Raw genomic sequence first — 26,723 nt, 5'->3', positions numbered from 1 at the left:
GAGGGGGGCGGGCCGGGATGCTCAATGCTGGAAGCAGGAGGGATGGGTCAGTGGAGAGTCAGAGGCAGAGCTGATGCGGGGCTTTTTGAAACTGGAATCACACGAGACTAAATATCTGACCCAGAGGCTTGGATCAAACCTCTGCTGCCGAGAAAAGTTACCATTTTTTGGGTTTCAAAGGAAAAAAAATCCTTGAAAAAAACTTTGGGAAAAGTTTGCAAAAACTTTTTTGGAACTTTTTCCTGGGGCAATGTTTGGAGGAGTGTGAGTGCGGGCGAAGCCATGGCTGTTTACACTCTCACCGGCTTCTCCCTGGTCAGTTTGCTGTCTTTTGGGTACTTGTCCTGGGACTGGATGAAAGCTGGGTCAGGCGGGGGCAAGGTGCCAGCCGTGGGCAGGGACGGTGCCAGGGGCAAACCCCCCCACATCATCTTCATCCTGGCCGATGACCTGGGCTTCCACGACGTCGGGTACCACAATTCGGACATCCACACCCCGACCATGGACCGGCTGGCCGCAGAGGGGGTTCAGCTGGAGAACTACTACATTCAGCCCATCTGTACCCCATCCAGGAGTCAGCTCATCACAGGAAGGTGAGTTGTGGGATGGGTGTGGAAGGCGTCCCAAATCCCCTCGATTCAACCTCTCTCACTGCTGCGGAATGGGGATTTTTATTTTAAAGCCTGTCTCAACCCCAGTGACGTCCCAAAGCGCTTTTTAGCTAATCTATTTAGATCATAATCTGGCTACTGCACAGAAGGAGGCCATTCGGCCCAGTGCGCCTGTGCTGGCCCTCTGCAAGAGCAACCCCCCACATCCCACTGCCCTGCCCTTTCTCCCTACAAACCTTTCCTTCCCAGATAGTGACCCAGTTCCCTTTTGTAAACCATGATGGAAGGCAAATTCGCAGGCAGCACGGTGGCACAGTGGTTAGCACAGTTGCCTCACTGCTCCAGAGCCCCAGGTTCGATTCCCGGCTTGAGTCACTGTCTGTGCGGAGTCTGCACGTTCTCCCTAGTCTGCGTGGGTTTTGTCCGGGTGCTCTGGTTTCCTCCCACAAGTCCAAAGATGTGCAGGTTAGGTGGATTGGCCATTCTAAATTGCCCCTAGTGTCCAAAGAAAGGTTAGCTGGGGTCACTGGGTTACGGAGAATGGGTGGAGGTGTGGGCTTAAATAGCGTGCTCTTTCCAAGAGCCGGTGCAGACTGGATGGGCCGAATGGCCTCCTTCTGCACTGTAAATTCTATCTATGGTCATAACCACACATGCTAAATACAGTGTATTTCATACCGTACAATGGTCTCCAGGAGGGTGGTACGCTGGTGCAGTGGTTAGCACTGCTGCCTCACGGCACCGAGGATCCGGGTTCACACCCAGCCCCGGGTCGCTGTCCGTCTGGAGTTTGCACATTCTCCCTGTGTCTGCGTGGGTCTCAACCCCACGACCCAACGATGTGCAGGGTAGGTGGATTGGCCACACTAAATTGCCTCTTAACTGGGGGAAAAAATGAATTGGATACTCTAAATTCATTTAAAGAAACAATGGTCACCAGTGTCATGTGAGAGTACCTTTAAGAAATGAGTGTTTATAAATGGGTGTGTATATAAATATGTGTAGTGAGAGTACCTTTAAGAAATGGGTGTTTACTACAGCAGTGATGCCAGAGAGTGCGTGGAGCTGGGCTGTCTGTCAGCTTTTTACTTTCGTTTTTGAGCAGTCTGCAGGGTGTGTTTTAGTTTCATTTTCAGTGCTGGAGCTGAAGCCAGACCAAGCAGGTGTACTGCTATTCTCTCTGCCATCAAAAGACTATCTCTTGATCATTTGGTGAATTCAGAATTATATATGTTCTCAGTAGTGAATGTAAACCTAATGTGCTTCATAGAATAAACATTGTTTTGCTTTAAAAAAATACTTTTCCATTTCTGCTGTACTACACCTGTAGAGTGGGCCGTGTGCTCCCCATACCACAATCTGTTAAAAGTTGTGTGTCAGGGGAACTCCATGATACACTTTGGGGTTCTCTAAACCCTGGCCCATAACACCGGTAACAGTCACCAGTTAGGGCAGTGAGGTCACCGGTTAGTGAAGTAAGGTCACCGGTTAGGGAAGTAAGGTCACCGGTTAGGGAAATAAGTTCACCGGTTAGAGTGTAATGGAGGATGTGCAATCACTAGTTTGTGCACAGCAGGCTCTCGCTATCAGCTATTGGACAATCGGCCACATCAATAAAAACAAAAACCTTTGGAAAATTTCAGCAAGCCAGAGAGTCGGGGAAAGCTGGCTTCAAGTTGTGCAGGTGGATAATCTTTCACCAGAAGTGGTTGAAAGGACAGGCAGAGTTCCGGTCTCTCGTGGGATTAAGGGCTATGGGGAGCAAGCGGGATAATGGAGTAGAAGCCCGGGATTGGCCACAATTGTATTGATTGGCGGAGTGGGTTCGATGGGCCTTGTGGCCTGCCCCTGCTCCTAATTCCTGTGTTCTTGTGAGGCCTGGTAGAGGGATTCAAAACCGCGAGGGGGTCAGAACAGAGTAGACGGGGAGAAACCGTTCCCATTGGTGAAGTGTCGAGAGCCAGAGGGAAGGCACAGATTTAAGGAGAATGGCAAAGATACCAGAAGGTGATGTGAAGAAAAATATTCTCACGCAGCCAGTGGTTCTGCAATTAGGATCAGACGGTTCCAGGTTTTCTGAAAGGGAATTGTTGAAGCTTCTGAAAATAATTAAATGAAATGAAATGAAAATGGCTTATTGTCACGAGTAGGCTTCAAATGAAGTTCATGTGAAAAGCCCCTAGTCGCCACATTCCGGTGCCTGTTCAGGGAGGCTGGTACGGAAAGTGGAAGAAAAAAGTCTGAAGTGGAAAAAAAATACAGGGATAAAGGGGAAAACAGCGGGGCAGTGAGATTAGCGGAGTTGCTCTCGCAGAGGGCCAGTACGGACATGAAAGACTGAACGGCCTCCTCCTTCTGTGCTGTAACCACTCTGTGATTCTGTGACGTGAACTCGGCTCTGTTAGTGATGATGGTGGATTAAATATTATCCTAGGACACCAGAGAGAACCAACACAATATCAGCCCCCCCAATCCCGTTGAAATAGGGAATCCCAGCCAGTATCTTTTCTTTTAACAGCTGCCTTTGAAGCAATTGGAGTTGAGTGTGATTTTGGCACCTCTGACAGTGTTGCATTCCTTCAGCAGTGCACTGACAGTGTCAATCCAGATTTTGTGCTTCAATCTCTTGAGGGAGGCTAAAAGACACATCGATGTGCTGACGCTGTTAAAAGGCGCAAATAATTTGATTCCAATTGATCTTAATTTGTACGTTTCTAAAATTATTGTATTAAATAGCAATTGTCCCAGAGCCATAAGCTCCATATTTGACTGCCACCCCAGGACCTGATGGCCAAGGAAGGTTCATTATGCAGCTAAACGGGTTGTGAATCAATTCTTCCAGTGCACGCCAATGAAAAGTGGAAGAGATTCCTGGTCAGCTATTTTGTTTTCTATGTTTTGTGGGCATCGCTGGGAAGGTCATCGCTGTCCATCCCTAATTGCCCTTGAACTGAGTGAGATGCTGGGACACACCATTGCAGGAGAGGGCAGCACAAGTGATTAGCACTGTGGCTTCACAGCGTCAGGGTCCCAGGTTCGATTCCGGCTTGGGTCACTGCCTGTGCGGAGTCTGCACGTTCTCCCCGTGTCTGCGTGGGTTTCTTCCGGGTGCTCCGGTTTCCTCCCACAGTCCAAAGACGTGCAGGTTAGGTGGATTGGCCATGATAAATTGCCTTCAATGACCAAAAAGGTAAGGAGGGGTTATTGGGTGACGGGGATAGGATGGAAGTGAGGGCTTAACTGGGTCGGTGCAGACTCGATGGGCCGAATGGCCTCCTTCTGCACTGTATGTTCTCTGTTCAGTTAAGAGTCAACCACATTCCTGGGGCTCTGGTGTCACTTACAGGCCAGACCAGGTAAGGAAGGCAGATTTTCTTCACTAAAGCATAAAGCAGATGGGTTTTTATGACAATAATACTTTCGCGGTCAATAGTTTCATTACTAATTGAATTTAAATTCCACTAGCTGCCGTGGTGGGATTTGAACCCATGTCCCCACAGGGGTGGCACGGTAGCATAGTGGTTAGCACAGTTGCTTCACAGCTCCAGGGTCCCAGGTTCGATTCCTGGGTTGGGTCACTGTCTGTGCGGAGTCTGCACATCCTCCCCGTGTGTGCGTGGGTTTCCTCCGGGTGCTCCGGTTTCCTCCCACAGTCCAAAGACGTGCAGGTTAGGTGCATTGGCCATGTTAAATTGCCCCTTAGTGACCAAAAAAGGTTGGGTTGGGTGGGGTTACTGGGTTACAGGGATAGGGTGGGGGTGTGGGCTTAGGTAGGGTGCTCTTTCCGAGAGCCGGTGCAGACTCAATCGGCCGAATAATCTCCTTCTGCACTGTAAATTCTATGATTAGCCCCAACTTCTGGATTACCAGTCCTGTGACGATATCCCCGCAAATGTTTAAGTTCGTTTGTCCATCACTCCACTAACGTATGTAAACGTGCACATTGCCACAGCCATCCGTGCTCTGTGAATGAACGATAACATAACTACCATCATCGTATCCAGCCTTCAGTAAGGGGTCTAAAGTTGTACACAGTACTCCAGGTCATTTCAGTACAACCCCTTTACTGTGACAATCCAGTCCCTTTGTAATAAAGGCCTGCATATTATTTGCTTTCCAAATTTCTTGCTGTGCATGTTGCCTTAATTTTCGGTCATCTGTGTACAGGTCTGGTTCCCATCTCTCAAGCATTTAAAACAAAAATGACAATTCTGCTTTTTTGTTTTTCTTACCACACGCCTGCATTTTTATATTCCATCTGGCATATTGCTCACTTACTTAACCTGTTCATATCCCTTTGCAACCTCTTTATCGCAGCTTATTTTCCCATTGAGCTTAATATCGTCAGTAAACCTGGACACGTTACACTCAATCCCCTCAGTTGAGCAATCTGGAACAGTACAACAAGCTAGACTGCAGCATGAAGAGGATGGTGGAACCATCAATTCAGCGAACACGTGTAGTTGGATCTGAACAGAGGCTTTAATACACTTACAACAGAGCCAGCCTATTCGTCGTTGAACTCCAGATGAACTCGCAGGCTGGCTCTAAGGCACTGATCTTTATACATTGGTCCCAGGGGGAGTAGTCCTGGGCGCAGCCAAGGGAGGAGCCCAGTACAAACTCTCGCGTACTCCCAGAGCGACTCCCCCTGGTGGTCGGATAGTGCAACTGCACTTACAATGGTGGATAGTGAACATATATACACAGAGTTATATTGGCAACTATATACAGCATTGATCTTACAACGGGTAGATAACGAACATATATACATGGAGTGATATTGGGAACTATATATAGTGTGAATCACATTCACCACAGAGGACACATTTCAAAAGCAAATACAGCATCTAATGTTGAGAGTTCTTTAGTCAAAAGTGCAGCAAACGCCTGGAATGGTTCGCTAATGACGGCACAAAGCCTTGGAATCATTCGAGGAAGCAGTCTGATTGGAAATGAGCAAACTGTCTGATTTTTCTACATTGCCTTCTTCAGCTGACCTGTCCTGCTTGCTCAGGATTAAAATCTTTGAGCTGTTTGCGTGCGGGTGCTGTTGAGGGCACTGAATCATTCACAATGTCCTACTCCTGCCAAGTATATCCATCTGGAGACAGAGATTCTCCTCTGAGCAGGCAAGCTTAAGAGGAGAGAGAAACAGAGTTAACGTTTCAAGTCCATTGAACCGTTCCGAGGAAGAGTCATCTTGCGTTCGAAAGGTTAACCGGGTTTCTCCACTGACCGATGTGCTGAGCTTTATCAAGACTTTCTGTTTACATTTCCGATCTCCAACATCCAACTGTATTTTGCTTTTATTTTAATGTTTGTTAAGAGATGACAGATATTATGAAGAATTTTGATAAAGCAGAGATGGAGAAACTATGGGTGTGATTCAGCGGCCCCGCCCTTAGCCTTGGGTGGGGTTACTGGGTTATGGGGATAGGGTGTAGATGTGGGCCTGGATAGGATGCTCTTTCCAAGAGCTGGTGCAGACTCGATGGGCCGAATGGCCTCCTTCTGTACTGTAAAGTCTATGTCTATTCACCTCAGAAGATTGTGGAACAAGCCCCATTCTAGACACTTAAACGCAACCTCCAGGTCACTCCAGGTGCACTATTGAGGGAGTACAACACTGTCAGAGGTGCTCTCTTTCAGATGAGCTGTTAAGCCAAGATTGCCCTGTCTGCCCTCTCGGATGGAAGGGGAAGATCCCACAGTGCTTTTGGAAGAAGATGAGGGGAGTTCTCCCCAATGTCGTGACCAGTATTTATCTGTTAACCAGTGTTGATATGAATGGTGAACAAGGGATTTGTAAGATCTGTGTGAAACAGACGACTTGGCCATTGTTACGTTGCTGTTTGTGGGAACTTGCTGAGCACCAGTTTGGCTGCTACATTTCCGAAATCACAACGGTGACTTCAAAACAATAATTATCTCCAAAGTACTTTGGGATCTCTACAGGCTGTGAATGGCACAATATAAATGTCAACTTTTTTCCTTCACAGCCCCTTTCACTTAAAATGAAATGAAAATTGCTTATTGTCACAAGTGGGCTTTAAATGAAGTTACTGTGAAAAGTCCCTAGTCGCCACATTCCGGCACCTGTTCGGGGAGGCCGGTACGGGAATTGAACCCGCGCTGCTGGCCTTGTTCTGCTTTATAAGCCAGCTGTTTAGCCCACTGTGCTAAATCAGCCCTTAACTAAACAGGAATGGTAACACCTCCACCATTAAACAACTTTTTCCATGCGGATCCCAGTCCATTTATGTTCACTCATCCATGTAGAAGTAGTTAGCGCAAGTCTGTGCCCCTGAATCTAACTCAATGGCCAACTTGTTATTTGTTCCACTTTAAAAAAAAAATGAGCTTGCATGAGGAGTGGGGAACTTATGGCAGTCAGAACTTTTTTAAAAGTTTGTTTGTGGGATGTGGGAGTTGCAGGCTGGGCCAGCATTTATTGCCCATCCCTAACTGCCCTTTTGCTCGGCAATTCCCGAGGGCATTTAAGATTCAACCACGTTGCTGTGGGTCTGGAGTCACATGTAGGCCAGACCGGGTAAGGCCGGCAGATTTCCTTCACAGTAACAGTTTCATGGTCTTCATTCGATTTTTTAATTCCAGATTTTTAAAATGAAATTGAAACATCACTGTTGCCCTGGTGGGATTTGAACCCGGGTCCCGCGAGCATTATTCTGGGTCGCTGCATTACTTGTTTAGGGACGATGCCACAACGCCATTGCAAGTGGGAGGTGGGTTGTGGGGGGGGGGTTGAGGTAGGTACAAGTTTCTGCCCCTTTTTATTCTGACAAATTGATGATGAACAAGCTGACAGACACTCCCCTCTGGAAATGTTACCACTCACTGCAGCACCTTTGTGTGCCAGTGCCTTCTGAGTGGCCATGTGTGATCTGCATCGCTTCCAGTGATTGTTGCTACAAAGCCCGTGAGGGTGGGTGTCTAAGGACAACGAGGCCTGCAGCATCCCCTGTTAGAATAGTCCCTTCACAGGTCAGGCTCGCCTATAAAGAGCGGAGACTGGCAAATCCACACACAAAAGGGGTAAGGGAGGAAGTTTCAAATGTTTTTTTTAAAAAGTCTCTGAAGTTGTAAATTGAAGAAACGGTCGGAGATGAGTAATAACCACAGATACCGAGTGATTCATGTTGCTGGATGATTGAGCTGGCAAAGAGACAGCTCATTTCACAATGAACGAAACCTGAATTATACCCAGTAATCAAAATGAAAAGTACTTCTTGAAGTACTGCGGATCAAAACACGGCAAAAATGCATTTCGCCTTAAATAAAACTTTTTATGTCTTTATCTCTCTACGATGAGCTGGATGGACATCACTTCGCCAGTCCTTGTTATATATAGCTTGTCACCTCCCACAGGCCTTTTCAATCTTTGCACTGTTGGCCTTCTTTAAACTTTTTAATAAAGTTGTAAAATGATCCAAGAGCTGTTGTATTGCAATCGAATCCTCAACTCCCACTCCCTCCACCCGTTTTGTATTTAATCAAGATTTAACCAACAACACAATACTCAGGTAGTGCTGCTTTGTCCAAGATGGCTTCCTCAGATGAGACATTAAACTTAAGAATAGGAATAGGCCATTCAGCCCTTCGATCCTGCACAATCACTGTTGCGGTGTGGGAAACCAGGTGTGGTGATCTCTACCACTGTATATATGTGTGTGTGCTTGCATTAGGGGATGTACGGCAGTACCTGTATTACAGGTTTTCCGGTAAGCTCCTGCCGGCTAGCTCCGCCCACAGGGAGCTGTATAAATATTCATAAGTGTCCCTGCGATGCCATTCTACAGCTGCAGACAAAGGAATAGCATCTCACTGTAATAAAGCCTCTCTTGTACCGTACAGAGTCTTTTGTGTGCAATTGTTAGCGCCACACCAGGCAGCCAATTTGTGCAAAGCAAGGCCCCGCATGCAGCACTGAAATGGCGACCACATCATCTGCTTGTAGTGATGTTTGTTGAGGGATAGATATTAGCCCCAAGGGAAGAACCCGCTTGCCCTTCCCCAGATCTGTGCCATGGGATCTTTCATGTCTACCTGAAAGAGACAGATGGAGCCTTTCAAACGACAGCACCTTGGCAGTGCAGCACACCCTCAGCACCGCACTGGGGCATCAGCCTCCATTTTGTGTTCAAGTCTCCAGACCTGATCCCATGATTTCTGACTCTCGGGAAAGGACATTAGCCACTGAGACTCGCCTGGCACTGAACAGCGAAACGGAAAGAGGCCAAACCGTGCCTTGAATCCTTTCCAACATTCAATTGGATAATGTTGGATCTGTACCTTGCTGCCATTTACCCACTTTTGCTAACTAACTTTGATACTCTCGTCCCACAAAAGTCTGTAAATCTCTAACGCGAGGGCTCCAATTGGCCCTCAATATACGTAGCTTTTTGTGGGAGAGATTACCACATCCCTCTGTGTGAAAAGTAACAGTCTGATTTCCTTCCTCAATGAGGTCTGCTCTAATTTTAAGATTGCGCCGTTATCTTGAACTCTCGCACCAGAGGAAACCTTCTCTCACTATCGACCTTACAAGTTAAATTGAGGCAATGCTGGCCTGGTCACATCAGAAACCCATGGGGCACTATTTTGAAGAAGGACAGGGGAGTTGTCTCCGGTGCCCTGGGTCAATATTTATCCCTCCAGTAACGGCACAATAAACCGTGAGCCCCCCCCCCCCCCATGTTGCTGTTTGTGGGATCTCTTGCTGTGTGCAAATTGTCTGCTGCATGATTGCCGACAGGAGCAGTGGCTGCTTTTCACAATGCGCCACAGTTTGGGATGTTTCTGAGACCAGCGATTGAAGTGCTCTACAGACGCAAGTTCCTCCTTTGTAAATCTTAACTGTTCTTTGGCAAGTTATTTCCAAACGACGGGGCCAAGTGCCTGAATTAACTCTGCTATCTTCTGTGCTTTACGAAGGAGCAGTGGTGGTTCTGATGATGGATGGTTCTGCGTTACGTATTTTACTTGAAGAAGTTTAACCAGGATATCCTGCTGGCCTTTGGCCGGGCTGTGAGGTTGGATCTCCTCCACTCAGTCGCGTTGATTCAGTCTGCAGCCCCTGCTTAAGGATAACGCACGTTGCTTAGGACCTATTAAGTGAACATGCTCTAATTAAAATGATGCTTAAAGTGGCCATGCGCTGCTTAAAGTAACCGGGCTGTTTAAAGCTGATTCAGTTAATTAAAAATCCCAATGGGAAAAAACAGCAGGAATAACAAAAGAAGGGGAAGCAGATTATTGATTTTTTTTTTTTGGTTTGCATTTAATTTTCTATCACTAAATGGATTCCTAATCTTTGAGCATATTAATTTCTGTAACTTTGGTGTTCCTTTCTGGATCATCCTCTCTAAACTGGAAACAAGTTTAAAAGGAAAATAACATGGGCTTCAGGAGACGAAAACTTTGCCCCATGGAAGAGTCACACTTCCATTTCCACGACCTTCCCTCAATAGATAGGAAATTAATATTTACAGCAAACAGGGGCAGGATTCTCCCCTACCCGGCGGGGTGGGGGGTCCTGGCGTAGCGGAGTGGCGCCAACCACTCTGGCATCGGGCCTCCCCAAAGGTGCGGAGAATTGGGGGCCAAGCCCTCACATTGAGGGACTAGGCCCGCGCCGGTGCGGTTGGCACCACGCCGACTGTTGCCAAAACCGGCAACAACGGCCTTTGACGCCCGCCGGCCGTCGTCGGGGCTGGCCGAAATGCCTTCGCCGGTTCGCGCATGTTCCGGTGCGTCAGCTGCCGCTGACGTCACCACCGGCGCATGCACGCTGCGGGATTCTCTTCCGCCTCCACCATGGTGGAGGCCGTGGCGGCGGCGGAAGAAAAAGAGTGCCCCACATCACTGGCCCGCCTGCCGATCGCTGGGCCCCGTGGGGGCACCCCCCAGGGACCCATCGCCCCGCACCCCCCCGCCGGGGGCCCGCTGGCGCCGCCGATCCTGCCGCCACCAGAGGTGGTTCAAACCACGGCGGTGGGAGAGGCCTCCCAGCGGCGCGACTTCGGCCCATCGCGGGCCGGAGAATCGCCGCAGGGGCCTCGCCGATCGACGGGGCGTGATTCCCGCCCCCGCCAATTCCCGGGTGGCGGAGAATTCCGGCCCAGAATTCTGTAAAAAAACAACTAGAGAAAACACTGAAAGAGGAAAAAAAATGAACAACTAAAGTTCTTGCCCAAAGTCTGTTACTGGCATAGAGAGACTTTTTTTATTACTATTTCTTTATGGGACGTGGGCGTCGCTGGCTGGGTCAGCATTTATTGCCCATCCCCCAATTGCCCTTGAAGGGGCAGTTAACAGTCAACCACATTGCTGTGGGTCTGGAGTCACATGTAGGCCAGGCCAGGTAAGGACGGCAGATTTCCTTCCCTAAAGGATATTAGTGAACCAGATGGGTTTTTACAAGAATGGGTCATGGTTATCATTAGATGTTTAATTCCTGGTTTTCATTGAATTCTAATGGTGAGATTTTAACCCGGGTCCCCAGAGATCCTGGGTGTCTGGGTTAATACTCCAGTGCCAATACCACCAGACCACTGCCTCGCCCTATGACCCTGCATCCATTAAACTTTTTGTCATTTAATCTCTCCTGCCCTCTCAAACCTTCTCTTTTTGTTCACCTTCCCATCCTCCCTACTTTCATTTGCTCAAAACCTATTATATTTCCAACTTTCCCCAATCCTACTGAAAGGTCACAGACCTGAAACATTAACTCTTCTTCATAATCTTTATTAGTGTGACAAGTAGGCTTACATTAACACTGCAATGAAGTTACTGTGAAAATCCCCTAGTTGCCACACTCCAGAGCCTGTTCGGGTACACAGAGGGAGAATTCAGAATGTCCAATTCACCTAATAAGTCTTTCAGCACTTGTGGGAGGAAACCGGAGCACCCGGAGGAAACCCACACAGACACGGGGAGAACGCGCAGACTCCGCACAGACAGTGACCCAAGCGGGAAGCGAACCCGGGATCCTGGCGCTGTGAAGCAACAGTGCTAACCACTGTGCTACCATGCCGTCCAACTCTCTTTCTGCCTCCACAGACGATGCCTACAGTTTCCAGGGAGTGAGGTTGGGAATAGAGTTTGCTCTGGGGTCCAGTGTCAATGGCGTTGGTCTTCCCAATATTAAATCAGAGGAAAGTTTTGCTCACCCAGTACGTGGTGTCGGATAGGCAGTCTGGTAACGTAGTGACAGTGCTGGAGTGGAGAGGGGTGGTGGAGAGCTGGGTGTTGTCAGTGTATGCAAACCTTCAGATGATGTCATCGAGGGGCCGCAAATAAATGAAACATTGAGGGGGTGGAGGGTAGTAAGGGTGCAGGAGTGACTCTGAGCTGAAGCTCCTCAAGCTTGTAAATTAACCTGGCAGTTCCTCTGCCCAACTAGCAGTGCTCACGGGCACCTTGAATAGGGCAAGGGTGGTACTGCCAAGGTGCCCAGGTGCCAGAGAGAGAGCCAGAGTGCCACCCTGCCCTGTCCCTGACCACCCAGAGGCCTCCAATGGCCTGGGATACCCCCCGAAGATACCATTCCCCCTGGTCCACGTTTATATTGGACCAGTTCTAATGGGCGCCCGGGCGAACTCCCACTGGGGAGCCGGTTCGATCACGGCAGGCCATTAGATAGGGAATCCTTACCGTTAATGCGACGGAGATTGGCTTTAATTGGTGATAAATGGTTTCTCACCACATCTGGGCGGGATCCGGATCACGGCAACGGGAACGGGCCGGTTGGATCGGAAGCCAATCGGTGCCCTGGGCGGATCCCAAGATCTCGCCCCGATCTGCGCTGGGCGTAAGGCGGCCGTTAAATCACACCCTATCTGTTCTGAGCAAAGGGACGAGCTGAACCCAGGTACAGCAGAGCTTCAATTAACTCTTTCAGCCGAGGATAGCTTGACCTCCCCCTACTTTGGACCCTGGATGACGCTCACAAGTCAAACAGTACTTGCAATTAAATGTTAAGCACAAAGACAAACAGTATTACATTTTTCCAAAGGTATTTTAAATTTCCCTTGCCTCAACAAACTTCCACGCTCTGTCCGAAGCCACATCCGGTTGTCAGGCGGGAGTAGGTTCCGAAGGTAGGGAAGAGGGGAAGTCCTCGAGAGAATTCAGCAGGAATGTTATAATTGGGACATGGCTGGTCCCAGGAGCCAATGGAAGTCGATGAGCGCGTGGGGTGAGGGGGGAACAGGAGTTGTAACCGAGGGACACGGTAGCATTGTGGCTAGCACAATTGCTTCACAGCTCCAGGGTCCCAGGTTCGATTCCAGCTTGGGTCACTGTCTGTGCGGAGTCTGCGTGCGTGGGTTTCCTCCGGGTGTTCCGGTTTCCTCCCACAGTCCAAAGATGTGCAGGTTAGGTGGATTGGCCATGATAAATTGCCCTTAGTGTCCAAAATTGCCCTTAGTGTTGGGTGGGGTTATGGGGATAGAGTGGAGGTGTTGACCTTGGGTAGGGTGCTCTTTCCAAGAGCCGGTGCAGATTCAATGGGCTGAATGGCCTTCTTCTGCACTGTAAATTCTATGATATGTCAAATTCTATGACACGGAAAGCAGCCGAATCTTGGATGAGCTCGAGCTTATGGAAGGTACAGATGGGAGACTTGTGATGCGACCATCAATTCATTCAGAGACATGAGTTGAAGTAAACTGTGGCTTTAATCGGCTTACAACTGAGCCTGCCTGCGACTATGCTGAACTGAGGGCCGTCTCGCAGGACCGCAGCATTTATAACTTCCTGCTGGGGGTGGAGCCCTGTACATGCTCCTCATCTCCCCCTGTGGGCAGAGCCGCGCAACGGCTCACAGATGGAGCCCACAGGGACACAGTAATGTACAGTGTGAATTTATAGTGGTTACACATTCACCACAACTTGTCAGGAGAGCTTTGAAATAGTTGGAACACAGCACAGCCTGAGGTCTGAACCTTTATGTTTTCCTGGCTAGTTTAGTTCTGCATCAGCATTACATTTACCGACTGACCTCATTCAAAACATCACACTCCATTTATTGACGGGTTTACATTTCTAAAGAGCTGTTGACACATCGTAAGGTGAGTCGCATTCATAAATTGAAACCTGATTGGATATTCACCCTCCATGGCTAACGGAATGAGAGCGTTGCGTTTTCAAAATACCTTCCTCACCTCGGGGAATATTTGACTTGTGAACTCATCAAAAGAATACAATCTCCCAACAGCATCAACTTGGCTGCCTTGTTGGCAGCATTCCTCTGTGAGCAATATAGCCCATAGCTCACAGATTCAAACATTGTGCGAACGAATGAAGCTTTCCAGCAAAAAACCGGGAGAGTTCACCCCCCCCCCCCCCCCCCCCCCCAGTCCCCCCGGGGGCTGTGGGGAGGAGGGCAGACACTGGGAAGGAGCATCAGTTCCCAAGCAGGCGAGGAACAAGTGGCCTCCGGGCTGTCAGACCCGGAAACACTTTGTGAATTAATGAGGTGATCGCTTTGGGCTGGATTCAACGCTTCGCGACGCTGGAGACGCGAGTTGTGATCGGGCGGACAATTGCGGGTAATCCAAACATCGAGGCTTGCGCCTGGCGCCGATTCCGATGGCATGATCCGATTCGGCGCTGGCTGCGATATCGATTGTTTATGCCCCGTGCCGGCAGAGTCATGCAAAACGCACACCTGCGCGGATTTGAAAATCATTAGCAACTTGGACAGCGTATTCTTCGCCCCGGCGTGCTGCGCCTACCCCTGTCAGGTGGAAGTCCCACGGGCATGAATTAATGCAAGTATAGACAAGCGGAGCCCGGGCGCTATGGCTGCGGAGGGCAGCGCGAGGCTAAAAACCCTGAAAAACCCTCAGAATTGTTGTGTTTGCTTGGGGTGGCTGTCTAGGCCGGGGTAGGTAGCGGCGAAGAATTTGGTGGCAAACCCATGGTTCGGGGTGTCCCCCTCGGCATCGGGGTGGCCTGCCTCAGACCATCATTGCTGTCTTTTTGATGCCCCCCTTTGGTGCTGCTCACAGGCTCCTGGCTGTTCACTCTGCTGAGTGCGGCCTGTATCCTTTAGATGCCCAGTGAGCTTCTGGTCATTTGAGAGGCCACCCCTCTGGACACCCTCCTACCGCAGCTGTTTCATCAAAGAGATGGGCATCAGCGGCCCGCTAGGTGTTGCCCCATTGCAGAGGAACCGGGGGAATCAGCAGATCTCACCCCAACCAGAGGACACCTCCACCATGGCCTTTGGAGCCCTCCCTCATTCTCTGTCCCTCTCAGGGCAAAGGCCTCACCAGTAACCCCCCACCCCTCCCAGATCACCAGCTGTCTCCTCCTGGTGAGGCTGACGGCGCTGGCTGCCTCTGCCACCACCTCCAAGGTGGCGTTCAGGATTTGGATTTGATTTATTGTCACGGGTACCGAGGTACAGTGAAAAGTATTGTTCTGCGTACAGTCCAGACAGATAATTTCAGACATGGAAAAAAAACACATACGGCAAACATAAATACACAATGTAAAGACAGAGACATAGGCACTGGGTGACGTATACAGGCGTGTAGTGCTACTCAGTAGAAAAGATGTGTGAAGAGATCAGATCAGTCTGCAAGGGGGTCATTTAGGGGACCGGTAACAGCGGGGAAGAAGCTGGGGCGGGATTCTTCCGTAATCGGCAGGGCGGGCAACTCCAGCGGGACGGAGTGGCGTGAACCACTCTGGCGTTGGACTGCCCCAAAGGGGCGGAATCCTCCTCCCCTTCAGGGGCTAGGCCCGCCCCGGGGTGGTTTGCGCTCCGCCGGCCAGCGGCGAAGGGCCTCCGCCAGCCGGCGTGAGTTGGCGCATGCGTGGGAGCGCCAGCGTGTGCTGGCGTCATCCCCGTGCGTGCACAAGGGGCTTCGTTTCTACACCGGCAATGATGGACTGCTACAATAAACCGGAACAGTCCCACGTCACAGGCCCGCCCATGGGTCGGTGGGCCCCAATCACGGGCCAGGCCACCGTGGGGGCACCTTGATTTACACCAACGGGACCCTTGTTAAACGGGCAGGACTTTGGCCCATCGTGGCCGGGAGAATTCGGGCAGCCCCGGGGCCCATTGAGTCGCGCCGGTCCCCACCATTCTCCCAGGCAGGCGGCGCGACTCACAGCGGGGCGTTTTTTGGAAGGGGGGCGGAGAAGTTGGGGGGGGGGGGGTGGGGGGGGGGGGGGTGGGGGGTGGGTGGGGGGGGCAGGGGTGGGGGGGGGGGCAGGCGGGTGGAAGGTCAGAATGTCCACTGGGCCTAGAATTGCTCTGAATTTGTGCTGGCAGATCCTGGCCAATTTGCATGTCCTGACTACCGGATAGAGCCCCCATGGGAACACTATTCAGTTCCAATAGCAACACGAAATCTCCCAAACAGAGAATCCTGTCCTTCATTTCAGTCTTGGATTCATCCCCCTTTTAAAAAAAATTAAATTACGGGATGTGGCTAGGTCATCTGTTACGGCTCCCTGGGCTAGTGCGTGGTCAATTCCAGCCCCCTGGGCTAGTGCGTGGTCAATTCCAGCCCCCTGGGCTAGTGCGTGGTCAATTCCAGCCCCACTTGACCCATATTCCATTACACCCCTGACATGTGCCTTGTAGATTGGTGGACAGACTTTGGGGTGTCAGGAGGTGAGTTACTCACCACAGAATTCCTAGTCTTTGACCTTCTCTTGTAGCCACAGTATTAATAAGGCGAGTCCAGTTCAGTTTCTGGTCAATGCTAACCCCCAGGATGTTGACAGTGGGGGATTCCACGATGGTAATGCCATTGAATGGCAAGGCAAGGGGCAATGGTTAGATCCTCTCTTGTTTGGCATCGTCACTGCCTGGCACTTGTGTGGCACTAATGTTACTTGCCACTTGTCACCCCTGCAGTTTCCACCCCTTATGAACATAATGACTGTGTCTGAGGAACAGACCCTATGTAAGGGTACAACGCGCAAGACATCGACCCATGTGCTGGGGTGACATTCGCATTCCAGATGTGGGAATACGGGGCGGAATTCTCCGACCCCCCCCCCCCCCGCAGGGTCGGGGAATCGCCCGGGGCCGGCGTAATTCCCGCCCCCGCCATGGCCGGAATTCTCCGCCACCCGGGAATTGGCGGGAGCAGGAATCATGCCCCGCCAGTTGGCGGGCCCCCCGCGCCGATCGCCGTGCCCCCCGTGGTGATTCTCCGGCCCGCGATGGGCCAAAGTCCCGCCGCTGACAGGCCAATCCCGCCGACGTGGTTTAAACCACCTCTGGTGCCGGTGGGATTGGCGGCGCGAGCGGGCCCCCGGGATCCTGGGAGGGGCGATCGGACCCCGGGGGTGCCCCCACGGTGGCCTGGCCGCAATCGGGGCCCACCGATCGGCGGGCGGGCCAGTGCCGTGGGGGCACACTTTTTCTTCCGCCGCCGCCAAGGCCTCCACTATGGCGGAGGCGGAAGAGACCCCCCCTACTGCGCATGTGCCGGTGGTGACGTCAGCGGCCGCTGACGCACCGGCGCATGCGCGGACCGGCGAAGGCCTTTCGGCCAGCTCCGACGCCGGGCAGCATAGCGCCAAAAGCCGTTGGCGCCGGTTTTGGAGCCAGCCGGCGGAGCGGAAGCCACTGGTTGGCACCACTACGCTACGCCGCGATTCCCGGCCCAGGTCCCAGATGTTGGGTGTTGTTGGGCAGCATCAACCTGTGGTGGAGAGCAATTCCAGGTGTTTGGGAACTGTTCCAGATGTTGGACAGCAGTTCCCTCCTTACTCAATTCGTCATCTTGCACAATGCAGATGGTGAAAGTGAGTTGCTTGAATCGCCCCATTTGGCACCAATCCTGCCCATCAGTGTCTGCAGCAGTGGCGTGGAACCTGCGGCCCAGTGGCCACATGCGGCCTACCTGGGTTCTGAGTGTGGACCAAGATTCATTTTGTTGCTCATTGCCCACACTCGAAGTTGCCACATTCCACTGATTCCCACCAGTAATTTATTTCACTGCGCAGTATTTTCCATATTAAATGTTTTCAATCTTATTCATGGGGTCACGGTCAGTGAGCAATCCCGATTTCAATCTTGCGGCCCACTCACTAGCCTAAGCTGCCTATCACCGGCCTACACATATACGCACCCGTCTCACTTTTCCTAATGCTGGGATTCTGAGGTTGGGAGCCACCCTTCTCCTGCCCCCTCGCTCCAGAGAGTTTAACAGCAACAGAGGCAATGGATTGAACCTTTTGCCCTGTTGTGCCGTGAGTGCCCACTTGTTCCACACCAGAGAGACTATCGACTCTCGATCCATGGAAGGAGCTTCACCCCTTGATGTCATAATGACCCTCTTCACCCCTATTACTGGATGAAGACTTGAGCCCCAAGCGTCACAACGTTTTCTGAAAAGCCGTGTGATTTCGACTGAACAGATCATTCACAACTCGGGGTTCTCATCCTCTTGCTCAAAAGTAATGGCCTAGAAATTGGTGCACTGATTCGAGAGTGGGCCCCAGGGCCCATCCTGTATTGGGCATCATTTAAACTGGCAGCTCACTGGCCATTTGACATTGGGTAAATTCGAAAGTTATCCATGGAAATATTTCAGTGAGCAAGCGGTCATTTGATAGATCAAGCTCCCCGGAGGGAGGCTCCCGAGACAGTTGGTTTAGATTCATTCCATTGTAAATTTGATTGGCACTGGATGTAACTTGTGGTTAAAATTCTGCAATCTATTGCGTTAATTTTTAAAAAGTGCCATGCCAGAAGCCTGCTCTCTTCCAAAACCTCGTTCCCCACCCCCACCCGGCAACCACTAACACACGCAGACACACACACATCCACTCCAGATTGAATTTACCATCAGGAGAATCTCAAATTGCCCCTGTCTGCGGGACACTCAAAATAATGAAGCTTTTTAAAAGATGGAATAACATTGATGGCCAGCTAAATAAAATATTTTTATTTAGTTTACTAAAACTGACCAATGTAACTATTAAATGTTCCTGCCGTTATTTTCAGTAACTCCTGGGTGTGGACTAGACACCGAGTAAAATGCTTACATTTGTGATGTGCGCATTTTTAAGCTGCGCCTCTGGAATTGTCCCAATTTAACACTCTTTAATTTCGTCAAGGAATATTTATTAAAGGGAAATTTCAAAAAAAAAAATGTTTTCACTCAAAAGTGTTGCCTGATTTCGCAAAATTTTGATGATCACAGCTACCTCGAAAGGGTAGTGGGGCCGGAGGAGATTAAAGAGAGGGGGGAGGGTCAAGGATAGGGAGGGATTCGAAAACCAGGCGTGAGAATTTTAAAATCACGAGACTGCTTGACCGGGGAGCCAGGGTGGGTCAGCGGGCACAGGGGAATCCGACTGAATTCTGGAGTTAAGACATGGACGGCAGAGCTTTGGATAACCTCAGTTTACAGGGGTGGAATGTGAAAGGCTGGACTATTACAAGAATAATAATAATAACCTTTTATTGTCACAAGGGTGTGGTTACTATGAAAAGCCTCTAGTCGCCACATTCCGGCGCCTGTTCGGGTAAGCTGGTATGGGAATTGAACCCGTGTTGCTGGCCTCGTTCCGCATCATAAACCAGCTGTCAAGCCCACTGAGCTGAACCAGCCCTTTTTAGTCCATAGTCAAACATTCAAAATAGTTTGCGCATGAAACGTGGGTGTTGCTGGCACCAAGAGAAACTAAATTTAGAGTACCCAATTCATTTTTTATTCCAATTAAGGGACAATTTAGCCTGGCCAGTCCACCTACCCTGCACATCTTTGGGTTGTGGGGCTGAGACCACGCAGGCATGGGGAGAATGTGCAAACTCCACACGGACAGCCACCTGGGATCGAACCTGGGCCCTCGGCACCGTGAGGCAGCAGTGCTAACCACTGCGCCACCGTGCATGGCTTTATTGCCCATCCCAGAGGGCAATTAAGAGTCAACCATGTTGCTGTGGGTCTGGATTCGCGTGTAGGCCAGACCAGGCAAGGACGGCAGATTTCCTTCCCTAAAGGACATCAGTGAAACAGATGGGCTTTTACGACAATCAACATCATGGTTGTCATTGGACATGTCATTCCGGATTTTTACTGAATTCAAATTTCATCATCTGCCGTGGTGAGATTTGTGCACCCAAACCATTACCCTGGGTCTCTGGATCACTAGTCCAGCGACAATACTACGCAATATCTTCTCCAAAAATGCAAAGTTGGGCACTGTTGTGTAGGGGGTGCCAGAGGTCTCAGTAACGGCTCTTAATACCTTTAGTTAACAACCAATCTGTCATTCTCAGAGTTAAAATGAACATTTGCCTAGTATCAGCTGCAGAAGAAGCTATTACCACCCTTTGCATTTAGAACTGTATCCCAATTTTATTCCTGAAAAGCCTGACTCTAGTTTTCATTCCATTTTAACGCACAAGTCTCTCGTCTAAAGTTTTCTTTTCCCATTCAGGTGCATGATCCAAACATCTAAGGAAAGAGGAATGACATTTTATGGAATAACATTCCTGCTTTTTTTTTTTTTCCAAATCGCTGCCTTTTTCCAATGTCTCCCGTGGATTAAAATGAGACGCAATAACATTTTTCATTCGCCTCAGGATTTGAAAGGCTCCCAACATTCTGTGGAAATAAACTGCTTGAGGGGAGAACAAGTAAGTTCTTGATCAGAGCAAAGCGTTTGGAGCGTCCACTATTCAATATTTCAAATTCAATTCTTCAGGAACTGTTTGTGTTTCAATCCGGGTTGGCGAGCAGCAAAGCAGAGGGGGTTTGTTACCCTTGTTTGCCCTCATAGTGCAAACTGTGCACCTTTTAAAGGCCATGGTTTGAGAAAGGATTCCTTTTCCCCTTTCATCGACAGAATGTTGGTATCACTGGCAAGATAAGCATTTTTTTTTCATAGAATTTATAGTGCAGAAGGAGGCCATTTGGCCCATCGAGTCTGCACCGGCTCCTGGAAAGAGCACCCTACCCAAGGTCAACCCCTCCACCCTATCCCCATAACCCAGTAACCCCACCCAACACTAAGGGCAATTTTGGACACTAAGGACAATTTCTCATGGCCAATCCACCTAACCTGCACATCTTTGGACTGTGGGAGGAAACCGGAGCACCCGGGGAATACCCACGCACACACGGGGAGGATGTGCAGACTCCGCACAGATAGTGACCCAAGCCGGAATCGAACCTGGGACCCTGGAGCTGTGAAGCGATTGCGCTATCCACAATGCTACCATGCTGCCCCTTTATTGCCCATTCCCTGTTCCTCTTGAGGGGGCGGTGGTGAACTCTTCCCTCTCTAAACAGACTGAGTGGTTTGCTACAGGCCACTTCAGAGGGCAGCTATGAGCCAACCACATTGCCTTGGCAGTGGAGTCTCTAGGACCAGCCCAGCTGAGGACACATTAATGAACCAGGTGGATTTTTATGACAATCATGACTGGCGTTAGCTTTGTTCGTTTCTTTAAATTCTAGGCTTATTGAATCAGCTGGATTTAAATTTCCCGGCTTCATTGTGGAATTATGAACTTGAGGCTCCAGGTTATGAGACTGGGCCTCTGATTGTGAGTCCCTTTAAGGGGGGTGGGGGGGGGGGGGTGGGGGGGGGGCGGGGAGGAAAGGAGAGAGAGATGGTGCTTGGTGGTAATGTCACGAAACTAGTACTCGAGAGAGCCAGGCTAATGCTCTGAGGACGTTGGTTCAATTCCTGACATCGCGTGTGGTGAAATTTAAATTCAGTTAATAAAACCTGGAATTGAAAGCCGTAATTGTGACCATAAAACTACCGTTGATTGTTGTGTAGGGAAGGAAATCTGCCGCCCTGACCTGGTCTGGCCTACGTGTGACTCCAGACCCACAGCAATGCGGTTGGCTCTTAAACTGCCCCTCTGAAATGGTCGAGCGAGCCATTCAGCTCGAGGGCAATTAGGGCTGGGCAGTGACGCCCACATTCCGTGAAAGAATAAGCAGGAATTTAAGCTGTGCTGCTGAACCCGCGTCCCTCACTGACTGCATCTGGAGTCGAGATGTGAAATAGGCGCGATGCGCTTTTTACAAATCGGAGTTAGTCTTGGAGCAACTGAAGCAAAACGCCGATGTGGGGCTGGTTTAGCACAGTGGGCTAAACAGCTGGCTTGCAATGCAGAACAAGGCCAGCAGCGCGGGTTCGATTCCCGTACCGGCCTCCCCGAACAGGCACCGGAATGTGGTGACTCGGGGGCTTTTCACAGTAACTTAATTGAAGCCTACTCGTGACAATAAGCGATTATTATTATTGTGAATCGGGGCGTGCTGGCCTGAAAAGATGCCAAAAAGGGATGATCCCAAAGCTGGGAGGGTACACTCACCAGGAAAGGGTGAACAGACGGGTCACGGGACCCTGTCTGTAAAGAAATGAAAACTGCGGATGGCCTGATTGAGAACATTTCTGATGGCTTTTGAGAGGGTGGATTTTTCCACTTGAGACCAAGATTAAGGGTCATAAATATAGAATTCAATCGGAGCTTACGGAGAAACCCCTTTTGTTCCGAAAATGAATCTCATGACCACAGGGTGTAGTCGAGGAGGCTAGTACAGACACATTTAAGGGGAAGTTGGATAAACATCTGAAAGTATTTTTAGTCCTTGCAAGATAGTTGAGAGTTATTACTATCTAATCAGTCAAGATCAACCGTAATCAAAATGGTGAGATGTTAAGTTTGATTAGAGTTTAAGATGGAAGGTAGCAAAAAACATGCGACCGTGATCATTAGGAACTGTTCCATATTGGGCAGGGTGGGCAAACACAAATAGCTCCTTCTTTCTTTTTCCACTTCTCTTCCTGGTGCCCAAGTCTTCTTTTCTTCTGTCATCCCTTCGGAATGTTTGACCAGAGCCTTCGTTCTCCGCCACCTGTGGTGATATGCATCACTGTAGATACACAAGGGGTTAATGTAAGTACACGGAGACTAGCTAGACCAGGGGTGGGCAAACTACGGCCCGCGGGCCGCATGCGGCCCGCCAAAGGTCTTTATGCGGCCCACCAAGATCAAGTCATTAAAAAAAGGTAGGGTGATCATTGCTCGGCACAACATCGAGGGCCGAAGGGCCTGTTCTGTGCTGTACTGTTCTATGTTCTATATGAGGCGCCCAGAATCATAACCGGGTGAAGCGCCATTTTTGAAAAGTAGAGAAAAAGAGGGCTAAAGGCAGGATGCCGCCGGGGGAAGCGCTGAGGTATATGCCGCACGCTAATTGGTTACAACCGGGACTATTAATTAATATACTATGCGGCCCTTTAAAATTGTGAATTTCAGAATGTGGCCCTTGCACGGAAAAGTTTGCCCACCCCTGAGCTAGACACTAGAGGGAGCACCAGAGACAAGACACACAGACACAACCAATAGGTCAGTAAGATAGGACACGACCAATGGGCATTCACGATACACACAGAGGTGACACTACCACAGGGGGGCATTACACCAACCCATATATAAAGGACACAGCACACATGATCTTCCGCTTTCCAGTGGAGAAGCTCCGTGAGTACAGACACAGGGTTGATTCAACATCACACCCACCACCTGGATTGTAGCAGACTGGTTCGTCAGTCTGAGTTGCTACAGAAGGATTAACACTACTGGCGAATCCGAGTAGGAGAATTGTAAATAGTTCAATAAACATGTTGGAAGTTATCTCCACGTCTGAACCTTCCTTTGCCAGAGTGAACATCAAGGAAGCAGCTTATGCTACGCCAAGAGCGGCACGGTAGCATGGTGGTTAGCGTCAATGCTTCACAGCTCCAGGGTCCCAGGTTCGGTTCCCGGCTGGGTCACTGTCTGTGCGGAGTCCTCCCCGTGTGTGCGTGGGTTTCCTCCGGGTGCTCCGGTTTCCTCCCACAGTCCAAAGATATGCGGGTTAGGTGGATTGGCCATACTAAATTGCCCGCAGTGTCCTAAAAAAAAAAGTAAGGTTAAGGGGGGGGGGGTTTTGGGTTACGGGTATAGGGTGGATACGTGGGTTTGAGAAGGGTGATCATTGCTCGGCACAACATCGAGGGCCGAAGGGCCTGTTCTGTGCTGTACTGTTCTATAAGACATTACCTAACAGCACTGAGCCCTTCCAAAGTCTCTGGCCGCATGATAAAAGCAAAATGCCCCGGATACTGGAACCCCTGATATTGCTGGTGATACTCGGCAAGTCTGGCAGCACCTGGAGAGAGAGAGAGAGAAACCGAGCTCGCTGTTTCGAGTCTCTACGACTCTTCAGAAACTGTCTACTTCAGCCTGATTATACACATTAAGCAAAGAGACTTCATTATCCTCAATCTCTTTCATAGCGCAAACTATACAGAGAAGCCTCTTGGAGCCCACGGTTAGTTTGAGAAAAATAATCTTTTTTTCCTATATCGGCAGGGTGTGGTCATCACGAGGCAGTGATTTAATTGCTACAATGAGGACGAAAGGAATAGAACTATATGCTGATAGGCTGAGAGGAAATGGGGGTGGGAGGAGGCTCTTGTGTAGACATAAACATCAGCATGGACCAAAGGGGCCAAGTGGCCTCTTTCTTGTGTGAACGTTTCAGGTGGTGATGGATGGACTGCCGATCAAGTGGGCTGATCTGGTTTGGGTGGTATTGAAATGTCCAAAAGGTCTCCACAATACCTCTGACCACAGCAACTATTCCCTGTGACAGAAATATTGGGCGACCAGACTGCACAGGTTTAGGATGGTTGACAAAAGAACCAGAGGCATCTTGAAGGGTATCTGTTTTTACGAGTGGTTAGTGTTTGCCTGACAGAATGGTGGAAGAAAACACCATAGTAGCTGGTAAACGGGAGTTCGATTAACTTCTTTACATCGGTTGTAGAGAACGAGCAGTGGAGTGGGGCAGTTTGAATAGCTCTTGGAAACAGCTGGCACAAATATGATGGGCCGAATGGACTCTTGCGTCACAGGGATGTGGTGCCATTCTATTATTGACAAGTGATGGGGCGGCACGGTAGCAGAGTGGTTAGCACTGTTGCTTCACAGCGCCAGGGTTCCAGATTCGTTCCCGGCTTGGGTCACTCTCTGTGCGGAGTCTGCACGTTCTCCCCGTGTCTGCGTGGGTTTCCTCCGGGTGCTCCGGTTTCCTCCCACAAGTCCCGAAAGCCGTGCTGTTAGGTGGATTGGACATTCTGAATTCTCCCTCTGTGTACCCGAACAGGCGCCGGAATGTGGCAACTAGGGGATTTTTCAGAGTAACTTCATTGCAGTGTTAATGTAAGCCTACTTGTGACACGAGTAAAGATTATTATTATAAAGATTTGTTGCTGGTTCTGTGTTGTAATAAGGCACTGTATGAAATCGTTCCTTTACTCCCGCTTCACTAATGGATTATTTTTGTCTCTTCTCCAGGTACCAGATACATACGGGTCTCCAGCACTCCATCATTCGTCCAAGGCAACCCAACTGCTTGCCGCTTGATCAGGTAACTCTGCCCCAGAAGTTGCAAGAAGCCGGTTACTCCACACACATGATCGGAAAATGGCACCTGGGGTTCTACAAGAAGGAGTGCCTGCCCACCAGGAGAGGCTTCGACACATTCTTTGGCACGCTGACTGGTAGCACGGACTACTATACCTACGACAACTGCGACGGCCCGGGGGTCTGCGGCTTTGACCTACACGATGGAGAGAACGTGGCTTGGGAGTACAGCGGGAAATATTCCACCTCCCTCTACGCCCAGAAGGTGACCAAGGTCCTGGCCTCGCACAGTCCCAAGGAGCCTCTGTTCATCTACGTGGCCTTCCAGGCTGTACACACCCCCCTGCAGTCTCCGAAGGAATACATCTATCAGTACAGGTCCTTCGAGAACGTGGCTCGGAGGAAGTACGCGGCCATGGTCACCTGCATGGATGAAGCCATCAAGAACATCACCTTAGCCCTCAAAAAATATGGCTATTACAACAACAGCATCCTAATCTTCTCCACTGATAACGGGGGACAGCCTTTCTGGGGGGGTAACAACTGGCCTCTCCGGGGCCGCAAGGGCACCTACTGGGAAGGTGGCATCAGAGGCATTGGCTTCGTCCACAGCCCTCTGATTAAAAAGAAAAGACGGGTGAGCAAATCACTTGTGCACATCACCGACTGGTACCCCACCCTGGTGTCACTGGCACGGGGTAACATCACGGAGAGCCCCCCGCTTGATGGGTACAATCTCTGGTCGACTATCAGCGAAGGCAAGAAGTCGCCGCGGACCGAGATCCTGCACAACATTGACCCCTTACACAGCCACGCCAAGTTCGGCACGTGGGAGGAGGGGTACAGTCTCTGGAACACTGCCATCCAAGCTGCCATCAGGGTGGGCGATTGGAAACTACTGACCGGGGACCCAGGGTACAGCGACTGGGTCCCGCTGCAGATGCTGCCCACGCTCCCCGGGAGCTGGTGGAACCTGGAGAGGCAGAGGGCAGGCCACCGGAGGTCGCTGTGGCTGTACAACATCACGGCGGACCCATACGAACGCGAGGAGGTCTCCAGCAAGCACCCCAAGGTGGTCAAGAGGCTGCTGGCCAGGCTGGCCTATTACGACAGCACCTCCATCCCGGTGCGGTACCCAGCCGAAGACCCCCGAGCTAACCCGGAGCTGAACGGGGGGGCCTGGGGACCCTGGGCAAGTGAGGACGATGAGGACCAAGGGGAGAGGGGGACAGTGAAACACAAGAGCAAGAAAAAGTCTTGCAAGGTCTGCAAGCTGAAATCGTTCTTTAAGAAACTGAACACGAGGATAATGTCCAACAGGATATAGTGAATGACGAGAAATAACAGAAAACAGGTCACTCATTGAGTCAACTGAAAGAGTTACGAACTGTGTAAGATAGACATTAAACTCACCGTTCTGGGGTTGTAAATAAAAGGTTGGGTTTCTCGTGACTCACTTCAGTTGGTGACCACCACGGCTCACTCTGCTCTTGACTGATCTGCTCTTGCCGAATCTGGACTCTCCGACGCTGCTCCCTCCCCACTGCTCTCTCTCTCTCTCAGGCCCAGTACGAGGGCCAAACGGGTTGGTTTATCCAAACATGTTGCATAGTTTAAGTTTGTGCTCCCTGGTGTTCCGAAGGTGGATGACCCAGTGGGGGGGGGGG

General features: G+C 50.2%; 1 protein-coding gene across 1 annotated transcript; it reads left to right on the top strand.

The window, feature by feature from the left end:
- The first annotated feature begins 81 nt into the window (after positions 1-81).
- On the top strand, positions 82-26,696 carry LOC119965443 (arylsulfatase I-like). The gene is made up of 2 exons (XM_038796227.1): positions 82-593; positions 24,988-26,696. The coding sequence occupies exons 1-2, from the start codon at positions 283-285 to the stop codon at positions 26,381-26,383; spliced, it is 1,707 nt and encodes a 568-aa protein (XP_038652155.1). The 5' UTR covers positions 82-282; the 3' UTR covers positions 26,384-26,696.
- The last annotated feature ends 27 nt before the right edge of the window (positions 26,697-26,723 follow it).

This window comes from Scyliorhinus canicula, chromosome 4 (genome assembly GCF_902713615.1).
Source record: "Scyliorhinus canicula chromosome 4, sScyCan1.1, whole genome shotgun sequence".
Taxonomy (NCBI): Eukaryota; Metazoa; Chordata; class Chondrichthyes; order Carcharhiniformes; family Scyliorhinidae; genus Scyliorhinus; species Scyliorhinus canicula.
Note: the sequence above shows the minus strand (reverse complement) of the source record. Positions and strands in the feature narration are given on the sequence as shown.

Excerpts from the sequence above, each read along its gene's own strand:
- LOC119965443 (XM_038796227.1), top strand. The coding sequence starts at position 283 with ATGGCTGTTTACACTCTCACCGGCTTCTCCCTGGTCAGTTTGCTGTCT. Across the intron at positions 594-24,987 it reads AGTCAGCTCATCACAGGAAG|GTACCAGATACATACGGGTC; the intron begins GTGAGTTGTGGG and ends TCTCTTCTCCAG.